Genomic DNA, 19,297 nt, shown 5'->3' with positions numbered 1-19,297 from the left:
AAGTCTGGTTCAATAGTTGAAACCTTGTCCTATACTTTAAGAGTGCCTGGGACGTCTGTAGATAAGGACTGTGAACAGTGGGGTCTGCCTCGGTGCTCTTTTCCCTTGTGCACAGGTATCCTTCACCGCTCAGAGCTGATAGATGCACACAGAACATTTGGAAGGAAATCAGAAAACGGGACAGCGAGTGAGAGAAGGCTGATAGTGCCGGCCATAATCCAATTTTGGACAGTTAGAGGCTTAGAGCACATATTGTGGCCGATGCCATCCGTCCCATGAGATTAGCTGCCGTCATTATACCCTAAAACAGCGGACAGATTACCACTATAGGACACGACTCTAAACTAGAGCTGGATGGTTGACTCCGGGTTTCAATGCGTAATAAAAAGTTTTCGGTTGATATCTGAGACTTTCGAGAGGCAGCAGATGGTGCCAGATCGTTAGAGAATGCCATTGTGGGAATGACTGCAAAACGCAGTCGAAACGCAAATGCCAGCATAACATGTCAATGGCTAAGTGCGCTGCTGTCTTTTGAGGATCACCAGTCCACTGTGCCTATAATTGCGGAACTAAGAATGAATAAATACAATAGTTCGCTATCTAGCAGCAACATCCGTTAGCGTTGCATCAACGTTGAGCCCCTTGAGGCTCTGATAAAGGCCGAAGTTGTTAATATTTAACCCTTCAGTTCCGTGAGCGAGAAAGAAAAGTTCTTTTCTTTCTTGGGTCATTTCCTCATTCGCAAGGAAGCAGGCCCGAAGGGAGCCACAGCAAAATTTCCTGGCATCGCCATTCAGTTGCAACGATCCGAGCTGACCTGGAAGCTTGAGTGCGCGCGCCCATTGTCCAGCCCCCGAAACAAAAAACAACTGCAGTACGTCAATCGAGAAAAATCGAGACTTATAATTGGGCATAGACGAGTGATCCACGATGGAGGATACGGCGGCGCAATGTTGATGTTGCAGAGATGCAACATAAAGCACAAACGTGTCTCTAAGCAGCATCTAACCGTCGCACAATGGGGCACAGATGCCTTTACCCACCCCAAGAGAGAGCGAGCGAGAGACGAAATCGAGGTACGTTGGCTTACTGCCAAACCGGTCACATGTTCCAAGGCTCTCTTTGCTTCTCCTCCCTGACGACTAAGCATTCTACAGGTCCGAGGTTTTGCCAGTGATGAAGACCTCCAAGAAGCGCGGGAGGCCAGACAAGGCACCCTTGCCTGCCATTCGTGCTTCGCGGACTTCTCGGTATCCCACACGCAGCGGATCTCTCACAAATCGATCGAACGTCTTAGTAGCTTTAGCATCTTCCCGTTCTGGGCCATCACTACGCCAATTCCAGTTTGGCCGTTTGGCCCGGAACTGCCAGAGAAGCTCCGCGTCCCGACGGCTCTGCGGGGCATCCTCCGTCTTGCATCCCACCTGATTGTTCTTCTTGGCCTTGGTCCATCTTGATGTTGTTCTGGAAGCGACAGTGCTACGGCGATACTGCTTGACATCTTCGACGGTTAACTTAATCACGCGGTTCTATATCTGTGCGCAAACTTTGCAGCAGGATCTGAGCAGAGCAGCGCGTATCGAACCGTGGATGGGCTGCCGTGTTTCTGAACGGTGGATATGATCTGTCCAAGGCCAGCCTCTGAGGCGCCAGCATCGTGCATCTCCAGCTGTCAGAACCGAGTGTCCAATGAGCGCAGCCCAGAGTGCGAGCGATCCGCGGGTACCTGACGCTAGGCTGGAAGTGGCCGCCGCCAAGTGGACCAATGCGGGCTTCAACACGGAGGGGAGCGGACGCGCACTCCCGTCAGACGCCGTCGAAACCTGTTGCACGTTTCAGGGGGACACCCTTGGCGGTTTCTGTTGATCCCGAGTCGCGCGTCCCGGTCACAGATACCCGCTAGAATCCAAGGATAGAAGTGGTCGAGACTGACCGAAGAACCCTTCATCCAAGGTACCGGTCTTCTACTACCTGAAGGTTCAGATTGTTGCACAAGTAAAAGGTGCTGTAAACACTGGCTTGCCGCCGTGTTACGCAATGGCTTCCTGATACAATACGAAAAGAAATGCATCCTTGACAAAGTTTATGTACCTGGATGATCCCTTGTGTGCCCCGGGGGCGCGGACGTGAAACTTTGCACGCGACAACTTGTCTTTGTTTAGAAGTCAGTTGGCTCATCATGGCTTCCGGTGTTCGAGGCGCATCCGCCGCTGCATAGGCCTCTCCTCTATCGAGAACGATCGTCTTCTACCAGTCTTGTTGGCGGCGGACCAGTGCAACAAGAACTGGATCCCAACGAAGAACGCCCCGCCCAGCGCAGAGCTGGTTTCCGTTTGATGTCCGAAAGCCTCTATAGAAGGATTATGGTATTGTTGAAAGCACGGGTCTATCTATGCAAATAATGATAGGGAGTCCTCTATCTGGCATGAGCTTTCCCCTTGCTGGTGGCGAGAAGGGTGCCGCTGTCGTTGCCTTTCTTCTCTTGATATCAATCGTCGTCGATAAAAAGGAAAGAATTGATAGAGACAAAATTCTCGGCCATTATTCCCCGAGTGAAACGTGACTCCTGCATTGACAGGAAATGGACGAGTTTTCCTGTTCGCAGCGATGCGCCTTGTCGCCAGCCAGCCAGGGCAACGGGACGCTCTCTCGCCCTGCATTGGAGATCAACCATGCACCCGATGCTGTCCTCTAGAATGCTTGCTATGCCGTGGCACCACTCTGTGTCCCAGGCGTACCTACGTGGTCAACCTTGTCTGCAGCGTCTGCTCCATTGGTAACTGTATTCTGGCTCTCATGTCCAATCAAGTGCTGCTCTCATGATACAGGTGTGCGCAGGAACAACAACAGGCACAGCGGAGCAAAACAACTGCCTCAGCCAGCATCACTCACCCGTGGATTGGCGAGGGTTTTCGTATCGTCGTAACCGTGATACCACTGAGGGTGGACGGAGCACAACTGGTTGATCCATGTTGAGCCCAGTAGTTCTTTCGTCACTGGACTTACACCAGCCTATGGAGTCTCTGGAGTCCTCGACCGTATCATTAGGTGTCTATTTACCTCTTGAGGATTATCTCACCTTCTGTATGAGGACGTGAATGATTGATATAGTGCAACTCATACTGGGGACACGAATGTAATACCTAACCCGTCAGCGGTGGGATGATGTCGTGGAGAAGAAGGCAGGGTGGTCTTTCTCCCTGGACTCTGGAGTGGTGCTCCAAGCCGATTCGAGAGCCAAAGTAGTACGTAGTAAAAAAGTAGAATAGGGCGACAGACGGACAACGGCGGCAGCGCAGAGAGGGTACCTAGATACGGTACCTACGGTATGGTATGGTATGGGTATGGTAACTAGAGGACGACAGACAGGCAAAGTTGGGCAATTCGGTGTGTTTTTCCTGACTTTTTGCTCCTGGGGCAGGCCTGACCGCCCTCCGCAGGGTCCGCAAAGGCGGTCTCAGGCCTCGCACGGTCCACCAGTCAGGCCGCCGTTCTTCCCCCTCCAGGGCAAAATAATGCCAGGAACCAGACAGGAACAAGACCGTACCATCTGGTACAGCCCACCAACCGCCGGGCTTAGGAACCCGTCCACTCCCTCCCGGCCCGCTGGGCCCTGTCGCGCCCTCTCTCTCCTCGCTGCCCAGCCCAGTCAGTCAGTCCCTCACGATCTCTCTCCCTCTCTTCGCCTTCCTTTTCCCTTTCTCTCCTCCAATCTTTCATATCCTCCAACGTCATCTCCGACCCTACCTGCTGTCCATCTTTCCCTCCCGTTTCTTTCCTTTCCTTTCTCTTTTCCTGCCTCACGGATCGTCCGTTCACTCCTTTACGGCGTCCATACCGCTCATTCGGCTCTCTTCGATTCATTCGATCGGTCCCTACCGTTCTCACCTTTGCCTGACCAGCTTTTACCACACAAGACTACTACAACTACAACTGCCAGGACACTCACTTCGTGCCAGCCCAGTTCAGTCGTTTCCGACTCAACTCGCCCTCACGGCCTCGTCTTCTACACTCCAGCTGCCTAGGTCAGCTTCTTCCTTCATCGCCTGTCCACGCCTGTCAGCACGGCTTCTCGATCCCAAAAAGACAACCGGACGGACTCGCGTCGTCCGGTCGCGGAGCAGGGCTTCCATTCCTTTGACTGTCTTTCTTGCGCGCTTGAGGCGGCTTCGAGACAGACGAATTGGCCTCTTCTCGATTTACTCTTTCGACCCGATCACGGCGGATCCGGCATCCCGGATAACGCCCATCTCTGATCGTCGACCCGGTTTCTTCTTTATATATATCCTGAACTATGTCTTCGACAGACACTCCCGCCCCGTCGTCGTCGACGTCGGCAACTACGACGCCTACGGCCTCCACCCCCTCGCCATCGAACTCGAGCTCGACCGCCCCTGCATCGCAGTCTGGCTCTCGTCGTCCAGCGCGAAAGAGCACCTTGACGCAGCAGCAGAAGAACCAGAAACGTCAGCGGGCGACCCAGGATCAATTGGTCACGCTCGAGCTCGAGTTCAACAAGAACCCCACTCCGACAGCTGCCGTCCGTGAAAGGATAGCGCAGGAGATCAACATGACGGAACGATCGGTGCAGATCTGGTTCCAGAACAGGTAGGACAGTCTTGGACGGTTATTGTGTCATGCGCTCTGGGGGCTAAGAACTGATTCTTTGCGATAGACGAGCCAAGATCAAGATGATCGCGAAAAAGAGCATCGAGACTGGCGAAGACTGCGATTCGATCCCGGAATCAATGCGTCAATACCTGGCTATGCAATTTGACCCAAATAAACCTGGAACCAGAGACCTTTTTGGTCGCACGAGCGGCCTGGGAGGATACGGCACTGCTGGAGCGTATAACGGTGAATCTGCGCACTCCGGCAAAATCGGTATGTTGCGAGATCGCAAAATTTGTTTGCCCTGAGGTTACTGATTGAATCGCAGTCATTCATCACTTTACCTGCCGCTCTCTGAGCATTGGCAGCTGGCGCCGCGTTGGACAAAACGCGATGGATCTGGTTATTTTCTACTCCCCAGAGAAGGCCAGTATGACCTACTATATCAACAACGATTCTGCAGGGTACAAAATCGAATACCCCTTTTCCCATATCAAAAACATCACTCTTGAATCTGGCGACCAAACGCCTAATGCCAACGGTACCCCACCACGGCCTGGTGGTCTCATTGTCGAGTTGAATCGGCCGCCGTTGTTCTACATGGATTCGTCGAACTCAGGCGGATTTTACCAGTGTGGAGATTTCACGGAAGATCAGCAGGCCAGCCAGATCTTAGTCCATCACCTCGGAGGTCATCCTAAAGTCCTGAGCGTTCAGCTTGCGAAGCTTGTGTCTCTTGAATCATTTCAGAACCGTCTGGCTTTCAACCATTATCCGATGTCTGCTCCCATGTCGTCTCCTGTCATCCACCGTCCGGCCTCACAGCCAAACCATGTGGCCCAGAACTTCATGGGAATGTACCCTGAGAACCACTTCCCGATGCATTTGCAGGCTGGTCGCGGACACAAGCGCCAACGCAGTCGGTCTGTGCCGGTTGCCATTGACTTTTCTGCTATGCAGAACCCGATGCCATCGTTCCACATGCAGCAGCCAACGACTCAGTTCACGCCTGACCCTAGCATTTTCGCTCCTATTCCTCAGTCCGCTCAACCGTTGGCACCAAATTTGCGTATTGACACGTCAGGTGCTTATGGGATGGACTTCCGCTCGTACCCCATGTCAGCTACCACGACAGCCTCCACTTCGGACTTTGCCAGTCCTTCGTTCTTCGCACCAGGGCGTACATCTGAGCCGATGTCTCTTGTTACTAACATGGGCGCTCAGTATAACCTTGGCTTCATGTCTCCGTCTCCGATGGTGGACCACTCTAAGATGATGATGCAAACAGCGTCCCCAGTCTCGACCGTTGGCCCAGCCGACCCTCTGATCGCAGATCAGTCACCACCCCTCTCGACCATCCACCATGGCCCGACTCCAGACATGTTGGCCCTGGGTAGCGAACACCCGTCTACCTTCTCGGATGATGGCACAATGCTGAGCGAGATGTACTCGAAGCAGAATCTCAACCTAGGCCTGTCGTCTCCGGGTGGGCTGGATGGCTCCGGGTTCGACTTCGCGATGCAAGGATTGCAAAGTCAACATCCGAATAGCAATCAGGCCGATTTTAATGGCCTCATTTCTTTCGATACTGTTGACCCCCGGTAGCTTGGCTACTGGATCGTGAAGATGTGGCTAGCTCGTATCGACGTTATTTACGCGAGGCTTTGCCGGATATACCCCCCCACTATCGACATTTCTTTGCATCGAGTGGGTGCATTTGTGATGTTCTTTGTTTCTATATGGTTTTCCTACCAAGTCTCGAAAGGCTTATGGATGGTCGGTCTCGGAATGGCCGGCCCCATGGCGTCAAACCCACAAATTAGTCGGGAGGTGTTTGTTTTTTATATTCTTAACTTCCAGGATTTCTCATGGAGTCACCACGGGTGTGGGTGATATTTTGAGGCTACCCTACGAATCCGCATGGTTCAGGCAGCGACTGTCAGGACAGTGAACCTGTGCCAGTCGAATTCTTTCTTTTTTTTTTTGATCATTACTGCTGGCACTGTCTCCTTTGGTTGTATTAATACCCTTCTCTTTCTACGGCCGGCTCTGTAGCACATTGGTCACTGGTTCTTCTTTTTTTTTCACTTCTATTGGTTATTTTTTATACCTATAACCGAAGGCTCGATGTCGGTCCCAGTCTAAAGATTTATTTGTGATATTGTTGATCTTCTCGAATCTTTTTACGTGAGCATGCGAGAAAGTCGGTCTGAGAAGCGACTAAAGTTAGCATTTCTGGGTCGGGGGACAAGGGAATATTGACATTAGTTTCCTTATTGTTTCTACTTGATTCGTGCCCTTACAGGTGTTGGAACTCCACTTCCATTATATATCTATATGCAAATCTGAGTCATGGTCTGGGAATTTTGGTGGTGTGTAGTTGCTCCTTGGCATCCATTTGACGCCACATATAGTTATGTACAGTTCTCGTAGAGCGCCATTCGCTGTATTCTCATGGGTATGTTTCGTATGCTAAGACTGCGAGTCCAGCTTTGTCAGGGATCGCGAGTCATTTGGGGTAAATAAATATACAAAATCGGACAGCAGATCAGAATGAGAATGTGTTTTCCCCCATTAACTATGTGTCTTCGAAAATGTTTAAACATCTCGGGTATATCTTGCCCATGTCCTCCTGTATGGCAGTACACCACCTATCCCCGATCTACCGCCCAGATTAGAGTCAAGATGACCAATGTACACGTGTAACCCGACAAACCAAGTATTCGCAGGCGTGCATCATCGTCTGGCACATAAGCCGGTTGAGAATATCCGGACGCCTTCCAGTCTTGAGACCGAGGCGGGTCACACGCTATGCCATCAAAGCCCTCGTGGCATCTCTGTATAGATTTCTCTCCTGCTGAAGTATCCAACCAGCAGGGTGCGTCTCAACTCAACGCCTGGATTCCACCCTTCAGTCTATTCAGACACTCATTCCAATTAAGCCTCCCAACCCTCTGGCACAGAAGGTCTCAACCCCTTCGTTTCCCTCAAATACCGCTCAACCACGATTTCCATCTTCGCCAGAAACCCCCTATAATCCAACCCCGTCTTGCCCGCATCCCTACCCACCCCCTCGGTAACCCCATCCTTACACCAAACACTCCAAGCACCCATTCCCACAGCCATCAAGACATCCGTCCCAATCCGATCCCCAACGACCGCAATCTCATCCGCGCGCTCAACGACGCCCCTCTCCTGGAACCACGCAAGAACCTCCGCGCCGCAGAACGGCTTCTTCCTCGACCCTGCGGGTAGTCGAAACACGGGGATCTTCAGATCGGATAGCTTCGATTCCAGATCCTGCGCCTCTGCCTCGTGGATTGCGCTGCTTCCGGCGCGGTTTGACACGATGAGAATCGAGTGGGGGTTCTTGTCTTTGTTGAATGGCGAGGTAGGCGATGTTCGGAGAGAGTGGAGTTTATCTAGGTATGGTTTTGGGAAGAGTGTCGTTTTGGGTGGGCAGAGGGTGTTGTCTTTATCGACGACGAGAGCGCGGATTAAGGGTGGTGATCTGCTAGGAGGAGAAGGAGATGTAGAAGAAGAAGGAGAGTTCCTTGATTGTTGCGGTTGTGATGGGTAGACGTGCGGACCGAGTTGTTCGGGGAGTTGGATGAATGTTGGGATGGTGAGGTTCGGGAGGAGTTGTGAGGGGTTTTTGAGAAATGTGGACACGGCGAGGTTGAATGCTTGTAAGCTGGAGTTCAGTTGGGTGGGCATTGTGGTGAGAATAATATAGTGTTCTTGATTATTTGGTTAGTTATTTTATGCTGGTTGTTGCGATGGGCGGAAGAGGACTTTTGGGGTGATGGAGTTGATAGTTGGGTCAAGAGGTCAGAGACATGATATTGTGGAAAGATCTAGGGGGGGAGGACTCCCTGATCTTCGAAAAAAAAATAGTAATAATAATAATAATGATAATCAGAACTTCCAGGGCAAATATAGACTCTTCTAATTTCTCGATTCTTTGTAGGCCGGAAACGTTCCTGGAAGGCGGAAAGCTTCAGCAGAGCCGCAAAACTCGCGCCCCACGGGTCCGCCCTGGATCTTCGATTGTCCGCCGAAGCTCAGACGACAGCAACCTATCTCTCTCTCCCTCTCTCCATCGCTCACATCATCGCAAAGATGGGTAAGCAGACTAGCACGATCGGAATCCCGATCAAGCTTCTTAACGAAGCGCAGGTGTGTTATCCCCCTGGGGTTTCAGTTTGGTTGAAGCGCACGTCGTGGATAGCTTGGCTAACGAGATGTTCGCGTAGGGCCATGTTGTCACCCTCGAGATCACGTCCGGCCAGGTTTACAGAGGAAAGCTCCTTGAAGGTGCGTATCATGCGGAGTGTCTCATCTTGACGCTGTTGGTGGCTGGCAATGTCTCTTTTCATCGACGTCCACCATTCTGTATCTGTCTTTGCGGCACGCTGACGAATGCGATTTACAGCTGAGGACAACATGAACGTTCAGCTCAAGGATATCACCGTTACAGCGCGCGATGGTCGTGTGTCACATCTGGACCAGGTCTACATTCGGGGAAGCCATGTGCGATTCTTCATCGTGCCGGATATGCTGAGGTATGTTGGATTCGCGGTCCAATGCTATATCAGAACAGCGAGGTTCTTCTGGCAGAGTTTTACGATAGCCGTGCTTCAGTCTTCTGAGTATCATTTGTAACTGACTCTGGATTTACCACAGAAACGCCCCCATGTTCCGTTCCCGAGGCCAGCGTGGACGTGGTGTCGGTCTCGCTCGTGGTAAGGCCACAGTCAACAGAGCCAGAGGCCAAAGGAGAGGATAGATGCGTATTTTCATTTGGGGACTCATTCAAAAAAAAAAAGGAAAAAAGGAACATCAGTACATGTTCATCCCGGCGCTGGGGAGATATGTGGCATTATTTTCATGCGTATCCCCTTTTCACCTTCACCTTATATCCGCGCCAGTTGTTTCGACGGGATATCTCTCGATCTGTTTCCAGGTCTGAGATCTGAGATCTATACGGGCATCAACCAGGGCACAACTTCAGTTCTTCACTGCCCGGTCAGCCTGTTCGGACTGGGTCAGGAAGGTGGAAAGCATGTCGGATACTTTTAATGGCTTGAAATTTATGGCGACTTTTGAGATTGCTTTTTTCTAGAAGGCCACAGAGAGCTACAATGAAAAATGACCTAGTCCGAAATTTCTTTTTTTTTTGTCTTTCCAGTTTGTAATAAAAAGCGGTGATGGTTCTATATATCCTTGGCTGGCAGCGGAATTATTACGGACCTACTTAGTCTCCGCTCTCTCCGCATCATTCTCCGCGCGCAAATCCCCCGAGCTCCATTCACATCTTTATCATATAGCTACGTATATCTTATTCCCTCTTTCCAGAATCTCACTCGGGAATCATCCTTACAAATAATGAGTGCCTTCATCTCACTTATCCTCATTTAACTTGAAACCTCCTAGTTACTCCCCTCGATACTTCCGCAAAAACCAACCTCGATCCTCCTCCCACCGCCACTAGGTAACTACTTATCCGACATCAGCACCACCACCACCACCGCCAACCACCAACATTTCCCCTTGCCACAATGCCCACCGTCGCAGGCGAAAAGAGCGCAAAAGATGTGAAAAACATCTCTAATCCGCGCCGTCTCCTTATCCTTTCGCCGGCATCGCATGCGCAATCGACCATTCCGTCGCTGTTACATTCCCTCACTGGTGTACCGGTCAGTACCCCGCCGCAGACGACCACAAGCGCTACGACAGAGTCATCAAACGATCTTGGAGAGGGAAAGGAAAAAGAGAAGAAGAATAATAATAATAATGAGGAGGAAGGACAAGCGACTGTAACAGCTACTACTACTACGACGACGACCACCACAACATTCGCAGGCTACACAACACACGCTCCATTCCGAATACAAACAAAGTATTACACGGCCGAAGTACCGATTTGGGTTGATGAAGTGCCGCTTCTGCTTACGACTGATTCTTCTCCTTCGAACGCATCGTCAGAAAACGCTTCTACATACCCTACGTCTACACGATGGAAAGATGAATTCCTCGGAGCGGATGCGCGCGTCGTTCGAGACGCCATCGGCGCGGTGGTTCTTTGTGTGCGTAATCCGGAAGCTCTGAGCTCAGCGATCCCGGAAGAAGCAGTCCCTGCGGACGAGCGTGATGGTGTTGATGAGGAGGTGCGCGCGCTTAAGGATTTGATAAAAGTTGTGGGAGAAGTGAAGGGACAGATTGAGGAGGAGAGGGGGGGTATGGGTGAAGTGCCTACCTTGTTGGTGCTTGCTTCTTCTTCTTCTTCTGGTAAAGAGAAAGAGAAAGGGAAAGAGAGAATGCGGACAGGTGGTGATGAAGTGGGTGAGCCGAAGGAAGAGCAGAGGTTCGGGGTAGGATGGTGGGAAGATGAATTGTACGATATGGGCGTGATGGAGTTTGAGGTCGTCGAGTGGGACCCGAAGAATAAGGAAGAGGAAAATGGTCCGGTGAGGAGGAATCCATATGGAGGTTTGTTGGCGCTTTATCCTAGCTGTTGCTTATCGTATCATCTTTGTCGGTAATGGTCTAATGTTTTGCAGAACTCGAAGGTATTCCCCGCATCAAAGAGGTCCTCGAAGCGACGGACTGGTCAGCATCTTCCTATGACCAGGAGGGCAGCGACGACAACAACAGCGAAGCCGGATTCGATTTCGAGGTTAATGAGCTCGGACGTGAAATGATGGGTTTGCGATTCGCGATCGAGAATGGCGGCGGTGATGGAGACGATTTTGGAAGTGAAACTGACAACAATTTCAATGGGTTTGACGATGATGACGACGACGAAGATCGGGAAATGAAAGTCGAGGCATTAGAGACTCTCATGATAAGAATGCAAGCTATCAAAGGTCTGCGTGCTCCCCGGCTATCTGATAAGCATTATCTTGCATTCTTGCTGACATATGTGATATAGATATGAGCGCTGAACTCCCCGAGCACGAGCGCAAGTCGTTCGCTGCAAAGGCCGTCCGGGATATCATGAAAGAGCTATGATGTCGTACATATGATACAGTCTCCGCGGTTGTGATCATACTTCTTTTATTTCATGTCTACGTGTACATATACAGGCTTTGGGTACCCCCCTCTAGCAGGCAGGTGATTTCGATCCGTTTCAGTCCTTTCAGTCCTTTCATACGGCAAGAATCGTGGACATCAGGTCGGGCACCGTCGACAGATATCTGTGATGTCTGCATGAATCAAGTGTATCATGAGCGGACAGTGACCAAGCTTTTACTGCAGACTCGGTCTAGCTGAACAACTGATGATGCCCGGATTATGACTGCCAAAGTAGCATCTTAGATAACTCTTCCATTGGCGGGACATCTAGTCCACTCTCTTCTTGCCTCTCAGAACTCTGCGCCTTTGCGCCATCATGTGGGTGTAGAGGATGTAGGAGCCTGAAACGAACATAATTATCAGTATTGGTTCCAGATACAGCATTGCTCCATTAAATGAAAACCACAGCAGACATACCAGGAACGTAAATGACCAGGTTCGCAATCAGGAACCACTTGTACAGCGGGTTCAATTCCGCAGCAGGCTCGAGTGCCTTGAAGATGAGGATACACTCCGAAGAGATACCAATCGGGTAGAGGACAAAGAAGGTGTTGTATCTAATCGTAGCAAATTGTCCATCGTCAGATTGCGGTCTCCTGCAAAAAAATAACCAGAAAAGAGAAGAAAGAAACTCACCGCAACCACATCCACCAGCTCGGAACTCTCAAACCCAGCACCTGCAGAGCAAAGAATCCATAACGGATAATTTCCGTAACACCCCATGCGCCCATGCAGCCGAGGAAAGCGAAGTCGCCGACCTTCGCGCCTGGTCCTTGAGTGAGTCCCTTCCCTGCGCCCTCATAGTCACCGCCAACGATACCGCCATTGCCCTGGTCACGGAAGAGAAACATGACACCCCAGACAAGCAGCAATCGACTCGCAACCTGCAGGAAAGTCGTGAAGAATGGAGCGCGCACGATTCCGATCAACGAGTGCAGGATCTCGAGCACCGCCAGCGTCTGCGTGACGGTGAGGAGCGGGGAGAAGACATGCGTGAAGATAGCGGGGAGGTGGCCCCTCGGTGCTAGTATGGGCACAAGGAGGAAGGTCCGGAGCGTGCAGGTAGTCCAGAGGGCAACGCAGACGAGGTTGTACGCTGCGAGATAGTATCGCACCAGAGGGGAGGAGGCGGAGCGCGAGCTCGGGGCCGTGGAGGCCTGCGTGGTCTTCGAGGGCGGCATTGCTGTGGATTCGCAGTTATTTCCACGGTCTGAAATCTCGAATTCTTCGCGGAGAGCCCTGGATCGGCGTTGATATTCAGAAAAGCCGCTCGCTTTGTAGGTTGGAAGCCTTGGAAGATCTGATCTGACCTCCTACTTAGCGCGAGAACTCTACTTACAAGCCGAGGCAGCGAATTCGCAGCCGGAAGGAGCTCTAATAAAGAAGGCAGGAGGACCCCTGAACCTCTAAAATATTCGCAATTAAGATATGCGCGATTGTTTCCTCCCTAGCTTTATAGATACGACAGGGAAGCAAAAAATAGGTTCGAGGTCCCGGCAAGCGAAACCACCTTGCATGTGGCTCGTTGGTCCGGTTCCTGTTTTGGCGTTGGTTGGGACACGCCCTGCTTACACTTTTAGTACAAGACACTAAAATCCAATTAGACTAGAGGAACGTAAGTATAACATGGATCTCTTGGTCCGTGTACTGGCGTGTGGTATATCGCTGGACTCTAGATCTCATGTCGAAGTGCATCGATCACAAGTGTGCGGTACGATATATAAGTACCACAAGATCATGAAACTACTCTTCGTCGACGCCAGAGTTTGTTCACGGTACGAAAAGAGCGAAGGAAAGACGAAAAGCAACGCTATACTTGCGCATCCAGCAATGGATGAGATTGCCCCGGTCCTCTTATTTTGTATCTGAGGCTATTGACAAGCTGTTGATGTGTCGAATCCTATGACAGGGAAGCAAACGGTCTATCCTGAACGGGGACATTTACTCCGTAGGTATTTATATTGTCACTACATAAAAAATCTAGATCCGAAAGATCTAGCAAGTCCATGCGGCCTTTGTGCGGCCATAATGAGAGGGAAAACTAGATGCTAAGAAGCTGCGTTCAGACCTCGATAGCGTTGTGTAGTACCAAGGCAATGACGAAATCCACCAAGGTAGATTTCAGCCCTTGCCCAATAAGTATTCTAATAGTGTAGAATACACCATGTGTCGCGAGAACAGGTTCTAGCCGCGTCATACTATAGAAGCAGAAACTCCGCTTAGGACATTTCAAGATAGAGCTGAAGGTTCATCATAAATAAACGGAAGAGAAATGAGATTCGTCTGACAAAGACTAGCTAGTAGTACAGAACGCAAATGAATGGTGTTTGTTTTTGTAGGGTTGTATTAGTCTCATGGCCCTCTCGAGGGTAGCAGTATTAAGATTAGATCGCATGATATGAAATAAGAAAGGATTGGATACGGCTTGGTCATAATATGCTTGACATCATGTTAGCTGTTGTTTACGGCGTCTGTCCCGTCAGGTACATGGCCGTCAGAATCTGCGCATAAATCAATCACGAAAACACAATACATAGGAAATGGTATCACGCGTTGCAAGTAGCACATCTATTCGTCATAGAACAGACTGTTTGGGTATCAGCGCATTAGGTTCTCCCTACCGGGTCCTGTTGGCCATTTAGACGCGGTCAACGGTAGCGGAGGTCCCAGGCACCGTCAGACCATCAGAACCCTGCTTGAGAGTACCGGAGAGATCACGAGAGGTGTCTGCGGAGAAGGCCTGGTTGATCTGCTTTGAAAAGCCATCAGTGGGGTATCCGTCCACGTTGGTAGCAGAAACGCTTCCGTTGGGTGCAGTGGCCTTGTATCCGCCGTTGCTGTAGCCGTTCGTGGTACGACCGTTGGTGTAGGCGTTGGTAGTATCAGCGTCGGTGAGGGCGTATCTTCCAGAAGCACTTTCTTGGCCATTCTCTTGGCCTGCTTCTCCACGATCCCTGAGGCGGCTCTGGGTAGTGCTATGAGGCTTGCGTCTGATCTCTTGGGCACGAGGCAAATCTGTGGATTCAGATGCGCTGCCCCAATCGAACACGGGAGATTGCCAGCGCTCGCCCTTCTGCGCAAGCTCCTTGTACTCAGTCGCCTTGTTGCTAATACCGCCAGGCAACTTAATATCCTTGAACATGGAGTCATGGTGCGTGACTGCAGTCTGCACCTTGGTGTCGCGCTTAGCGATCTGTTCAGCCTTCTGTTTACTCTCCGTCATCTTCTTGCGGAAAACACTAATGTACTGTGAATAGACGTTCGGGAGATCCTCCCCTTCCCTGACAGACTCGCGGGCACGCTTCACCTCGGTCTGGATATCGTAAGCAAAGGCGTCAGCTTTCTCGAAGGAGTCCCGGATCTGCTTCTCCAAGACCTTCTCAAGAGCAGGACGGACAACCTTGAACAGCAGGGGTTTGAACACAGTGAAGAGCGCCTTGTGCTTGGATTTCTTGACCTTCAAGTCAAGGTTGTGGACCTTGACCTTGACATCGTCTATTTTGAACAAGTTCTGTCGGTCCTTCTTCTGAGCATTGGAAGCAGCAAGCTTGAAACTGAATCCCTCGCCGCCAAGGAAGATATCCATGACACCCAGGTCGGTGAGCGACGGGAATCCCTGCTTCTTCTTGACATAGTAGCTGACATCTCTCAAGTCAAGCTGAATACCGGAAGCAGAAATCATCATCTTGTTGTCGGCCTTGTTGCCGATATTCTTACGACCCCAGCGCCAATAGTTGTCGGTGCCAAATTCGACAACGTTCGGCATCAAGCTGTCACTCTCGATCACCAGATTTTCAACAATCACATCGACCATTGGGTCAGAGACCTCAATGCGAGGGATTGGGACGTAGCGAACGTTCTCAAAGATGGTTGGCAAGATGACGTTGGTGATATCCTTGATCAGATGCTTCTTGAATGCAGGCTTTCCGCTCTGATCCTGGCCGAGGTCCTTAAACAGTCTCTCCATAGAGTTTGCAAAGGCCCTGTTCTGAGGATCCTGGTTGAACTGGTCGGCCAAGAACTTGACCTCATCGGCAACACGGTCGGTATGATTTCTGTAGCGCTCGCGCAGCAGGAAGCGACCGTCGTCATAGAGCTCCCTCCACTCGTTGGTCGCCTCATCCTTCAGGACGTAGCCTTGCTCCCGCAGGCATTTTCTAATTGACTTAAGATTAGCTTTTGATATAATGACTACATTCTATACATCATCCACTTACCGAATGAAGGAGTTTACATGCTTGAACCAGCCTTTAAGCTGAGAATCCTGGTCAGCGTCGCGGTAGATGGCGTTCAAAGAATCGAAGAAATCATCGGTCGAAGTGTAGTTGGCAAAACGCTCGATCAGGACCTTGGAACACCCGTCAGTATAATCTACATCGATTCACATGCGGCGGGAAGACGTACTCTCAGCTTAGTCTGTGCGGACTTCAGGTTGTCATCAGAAGTAAGGTTTTTCACTGATCCACCAGTCTGAGAAGTCAGATCCTTGCCGTGACCTGTGTACTTCTCGGCGAGAGTAAGCAGTGTCTCAATAGCTTGCTGGTCTAAAAAACGCGATAGCAATGTCAGCAATCTCGTTGGCCGTCGGTCTGAGACTTCGTTGCAGGAGTACTTACAGTCAGGGTGACTCTGGATCTCCACGAGCATCTTCTTGACCCGTCCAATGAACTGGTCCCGTCGCTCCTCAGGAACCTTCTCATTCAGGTAATTCTTCGTACGTTCCCTCGTCTCATTCGTGACTTCCTTCGTCTTTTGAGTGACTTCGCGCGCCTGGCCCTTCGTCTCCTCTGGAACACCCTGCTCAACCGCCTCCTGGGCCTTCGAGGTGGCCGCCTGAGCCCCGGAGCGGACATCAATGTTGCCAGTCTCTCTGGGATCCTGACCACCCGTGGCCGCCTGGGTAGCAGTGTTTGCAGTTTCTTCGAGAGTCTGACGGTCCTGATTGTCAAATAAGCATATGGTGCTTTAACTCATCTGAGATCTTTAAAGATCGAACTTACCCCGGGCGCATTCCTCTGCGTCTTAGATTTCACCTGAGACTTCAGTTGGTCCGCGGAAATGTTGGGCTTCTCGTGCCAAGTATTCTCCGGGGCAGGTTCGTCGATGGCAGCGAGCTGCTCTTCGGAAGGCTTGACCTTGCTGCCCGCTTTCAAAGCAGCGTCACCTGCAATGTCACGAAGCAAAATAGTGGCATCACTGACTGTGCAAGGTTGTCAGTATTGAGCACAAAAATTTTCAATTCTCTTGAATGAAGCGACGTACGAAGCTTTCGGAATTCTCCGTTCGTGATGAGGAGCTCTCCCAGGGTCTTCAAACCCTCGAGAGCCTGGCTACCGTCCTGCTGTGCGGACTGCTTGTCAATAGGCACATTAGGCTTGTTGGCTTGACCGGCATTGAGATGCGTGGCATTCCAGATGAATTCCTGGAGCAGGTTGCCGTCGTTCTTGGAGAGCCAGAGCTTTTTGGACTGGTCAATGACGTCACGCAGATCCTGAACGAGACGCCGGCCTTCGCTGGAGAGTTCTTTCGGGGGAGAGGTGAGAGCCTTAGACTTGAGAGCGCTGTTCAAGGCGACATCACACTGCCTATTCTGTGGGGGTTGTCATACACGTGTCCTCGTTATGGATGGGAGCACAATTGGGAGGCCATACGGTTGGAAGCTTTCCATTTTCGAAGGCTGTAATATAAGTCGTCAGTTCGTACAATCTGATAATGATTCAGGAAGCTGGAATCTAGGCTACTTACCTGAGTAGATGCCGTAGAGCTGGAGCTTAGTGTTGATGTCCTGTCAATACAGTTGTCAGCATGATTGCTCTGATCTGGAATCGAAGTGTTAGCACAATGGACTTGCCTTGTCCTTCTGCTTGGCGTCGACAGGACGGTTAACTGCTTTCGGCGACATGATGGCACCGGTTTGTTTATTGCTGGTTCTTTCACCAAGAGAGTCTCCAGTCAAGTCAAGTAAAAGGATCGAGCTCAACGACAGCAGCAATTAGGGTATATTAGGGAAATTATACTGTGTGGGGATATCGAGGTTCGTCTAGTAGTACAGCCGTCACTGGGGTATCACTTGAGGAATGAAGGGGGTATGGGGGTGGGTGTAAGCACTGTATTGGAGGGCTTCAGGGTATATGGCAGTCAAAACATTCAGGAGAAGATGGGCAGGAGAGAGAGCCATTGACTGTTATAAATGTCAAGGGGGGTTTGGTTGCGTGAGGGAGGGAATGTGCATGTTTGGCATGGAGTGATTCATGGCCTCACAAAGGAGGCGCCCAAAGGGAGCTTGGTTGGTTGACGTCACGGTGTCGTGTCACTGGACAACCCATCGTCGGAATTCTTCCTGGATAACTTACTAACTTACTTACACGGACGCAGAGACTGAGCGTCGTCTCGCTGCCATGGTTGTTGTCTGTTCCCGTCTCTGCTATTCCAGCCTCTGCAGTAATGGCAAGCTTAGTCTTCCTACGTCGTTCGCCATCCCCAGCTTCCCAGGTGGGCCAGCCCTAAGAGCCCAAGCCAAGAAGAAGCTATGACAGCAAAAGCACGGGCGGTTCTCGTTTTTCTGGATCGAGCTGGGAAGAGACGGCAGGTGTCTCTTATCCTGTTCAAGTAAGAGATTGGCGCACACGGCTCAGGAGTTGCATCGTGAGTTCAAACCTTGTCTGTCGATACATCCTCTCGACTTCTTCCCTGCTCAGCGCCTGCACCGCATCAATTTGACGTCATGACACGAATTAACTAGACATCGCGACATCAAGCATGGCCTGTCTTTCGAGTGCACGCTGTTACGGACACAAAACCACCCATTGACCTGGTAGTGTTGCCATTTCCGGATATTCACAAGCCTCCTCGCCTGGTTCTGGGCCCTTTTACTTCGCCGGGAGGGTTCATGCTCTATAGCTTCACGTGTTTAGACAGGCCCGAGACATGGCTAATACAGGTAACTGGCAACGATAGACCACACGGAGACTTGGCGTCTTGTTTTTCGTACGATTGACCGCTCGTGCTTCCATACCCGCGAGAATAATCCGATTTCTTCCTGTAGCGTTCAATGGAGCTGGCCCTACTTCAGATCCAGAGCATGTCCCGACTCCCAGGAGGATGACAAGGCTGTTGTTTACAGGTCCTCGGGCGGCGATCGAAGGTTCTATCATCCGTGGTGGGTATCCTTGTATAAGATAGACGTCGCCCCAGACTCGCAGAGGAACCATCACTCTAAGTCTATATGGACTTGAGTGGGCCCTAATCTAAGATCTAGACGTACGCGCCCCTTGCGATTATCACTTTCAATATTTCACATACTCCCCCGCGCGCCGGGAACGAAAAGGTGGCGGTGCATATGATTATTGTGTAGCAGTCAGGGGGACTAGCATCACAACAATGAGCTATTGGGATACATCAATATTCAATATCTGACCGGTTTTGTCTAATTACGCCATGAGATGATCGAGATGCTTTCTGTGGCCCCCAGCCCGGATTATATAATCGAACAGGGCCTTGACTTCCGTCATACTCTTAACTATCCTGCACCACGCGACAGCAGAAGCAAAGAAAGGCGAATTTGGCCGATCCACGTCGTCATATAATTTCGAGAATCTTGAGACACTCG

General features: G+C 50.8%; 6 protein-coding genes across 6 annotated transcripts; 3 read left to right on the top strand and 3 right to left on the bottom strand.

Moving 5' to 3' along the window:
- Nucleotides 1–4,294: 4,294 nt before the first annotated feature.
- C8Q69DRAFT_407196 (putative homeobox transcription factor) lies at nt 4,295–6,216 on the top strand (the record flags this gene model as incomplete). The annotated part of the gene is made up of 3 exons (XM_028628146.1): nt 4,295–4,608; nt 4,676–4,884; nt 4,940–6,216. The coding sequence occupies 3 exons, from the start codon at nt 4,295–4,297 to the stop codon at nt 6,214–6,216; spliced, it is 1,800 nt and encodes a 599-aa protein (XP_028482294.1).
- Nucleotides 6,217–7,548: 1,332 nt separating this feature from the next.
- C8Q69DRAFT_447326 (mitochondrial PGP phosphatase-domain-containing protein) lies at nt 7,549–8,328 on the bottom strand (the record flags this gene model as incomplete). The annotated part of the gene is made up of 1 exon (XM_028629199.1): nt 7,549–8,328. One exon carries the CDS (start codon nt 8,326–8,328, stop codon nt 7,549–7,551), a length of 780 nt encoding a protein of 259 aa, XP_028482293.1.
- A 268-nt stretch (nt 8,329–8,596) lies between these two features.
- On the top strand, nt 8,597–9,786 carry C8Q69DRAFT_85370 (putative small nuclear ribonucleo protein SmD3). The gene is made up of 4 exons (XM_028634114.1): nt 8,597–8,790; nt 8,868–8,928; nt 9,047–9,176; nt 9,298–9,786. The coding sequence occupies exons 1-4, from the start codon at nt 8,734–8,736 to the stop codon at nt 9,398–9,400; spliced, it is 351 nt and encodes a 116-aa protein (XP_028482292.1). The 5' UTR covers nt 8,597–8,733; the 3' UTR covers nt 9,401–9,786.
- Nucleotides 9,787–11,790, top strand: C8Q69DRAFT_85371 (alpha and gamma adaptin binding protein p34-domain-containing protein). The gene is made up of 3 exons (XM_028634115.1): nt 9,787–11,103; nt 11,175–11,480; nt 11,546–11,790. Exons 1-3 carry the CDS (start codon nt 10,173–10,175, stop codon nt 11,623–11,625), a joined length of 1,317 nt encoding a protein of 438 aa, XP_028482291.1. The 5' UTR covers nt 9,787–10,172; the 3' UTR covers nt 11,626–11,790.
- A 165-nt stretch (nt 11,791–11,955) lies between these two features.
- Nucleotides 11,956–12,869, bottom strand: C8Q69DRAFT_509767 (putative phosphatase-like protein; the record flags this gene model as incomplete). The annotated part of the gene is made up of 3 exons (XM_028633127.1): nt 11,956–12,029; nt 12,106–12,245; nt 12,325–12,869. The coding sequence occupies 3 exons, from the start codon at nt 12,867–12,869 to the stop codon at nt 11,956–11,958; spliced, it is 759 nt and encodes a 252-aa protein (XP_028482290.1).
- Nucleotides 12,870–13,941: 1,072 nt separating this feature from the next.
- C8Q69DRAFT_85206 (hypothetical protein) lies at nt 13,942–18,090 on the bottom strand. The gene is made up of 9 exons (XM_028634111.1): nt 17,540–18,090; nt 17,434–17,473; nt 17,340–17,365; nt 16,951–17,278; nt 16,689–16,888; nt 16,305–16,626; nt 16,093–16,232; nt 15,906–16,036; nt 13,942–15,845 (listed from the first exon to the last, which is right to left on the bottom strand). Exons 1-9 carry the CDS (start codon nt 17,588–17,590, stop codon nt 14,327–14,329), a joined length of 2,757 nt encoding a protein of 918 aa, XP_028482289.1. The 5' UTR covers nt 17,591–18,090; the 3' UTR covers nt 13,942–14,326.
- Between the last annotated feature and the right edge of the window lie 1,207 nt (nt 18,091–19,297).

This window comes from Paecilomyces variotii, assembly GCF_004022145.1.
Source record: "Paecilomyces variotii strain CBS 101075 chromosome Unknown C8Q69scaffold_12, whole genome shotgun sequence".
In the NCBI taxonomy this organism is placed as follows: domain Eukaryota; kingdom Fungi; phylum Ascomycota; class Eurotiomycetes; order Eurotiales; family Thermoascaceae; genus Paecilomyces; species Paecilomyces variotii.
This window is presented reverse-complemented; position numbering and strand designations above follow the sequence as displayed.

Coding starts and splice junctions, on each gene's coding strand:
- C8Q69DRAFT_85370 (XM_028634114.1), top strand. CDS start 8,734: ATGGGTAAGCAGACTAGCACGATCGGAATCCCGATCAAGCTTCTTAAC. Junction 8,929..9,046: donor CAGAGGAAAGCTCCTTGAAG/GTGCGTATCATG, acceptor TGCGATTTACAG/CTGAGGACAACATGAACGTT. Junction 9,177..9,297: donor ATCGTGCCGGATATGCTGAG/GTATGTTGGATT, acceptor GATTTACCACAG/AAACGCCCCCATGTTCCGTT.
- C8Q69DRAFT_85371 (XM_028634115.1), top strand. CDS start 10,173: ATGCCCACCGTCGCAGGCGAAAAGAGCGCAAAAGATGTGAAAAACATC. Junction 11,104..11,174: donor GAGGAGGAATCCATATGGAG/GTTTGTTGGCGC, acceptor AATGTTTTGCAG/AACTCGAAGGTATTCCCCGC. Junction 11,481..11,545: donor AAGAATGCAAGCTATCAAAG/GTCTGCGTGCTC, acceptor TATGTGATATAG/ATATGAGCGCTGAACTCCCC.
- C8Q69DRAFT_85206 (XM_028634111.1), bottom strand. CDS start 17,590: ATGTCGCCGAAAGCAGTTAACCGTCCTGTCGACGCCAAGCAGAAGGAC. Junction 17,474..17,539: donor ACGCCAAGCAGAAGGACAAG/GCAAGTCCATTG, acceptor CTGTATTGACAG/GACATCAACACTAAGCTCCA. Junction 16,233..16,304: donor GATCCAGAGTCACCCTGACT/GTAAGTACTCCT, acceptor CGCGTTTTTTAG/ACCAGCAAGCTATTGAGACA.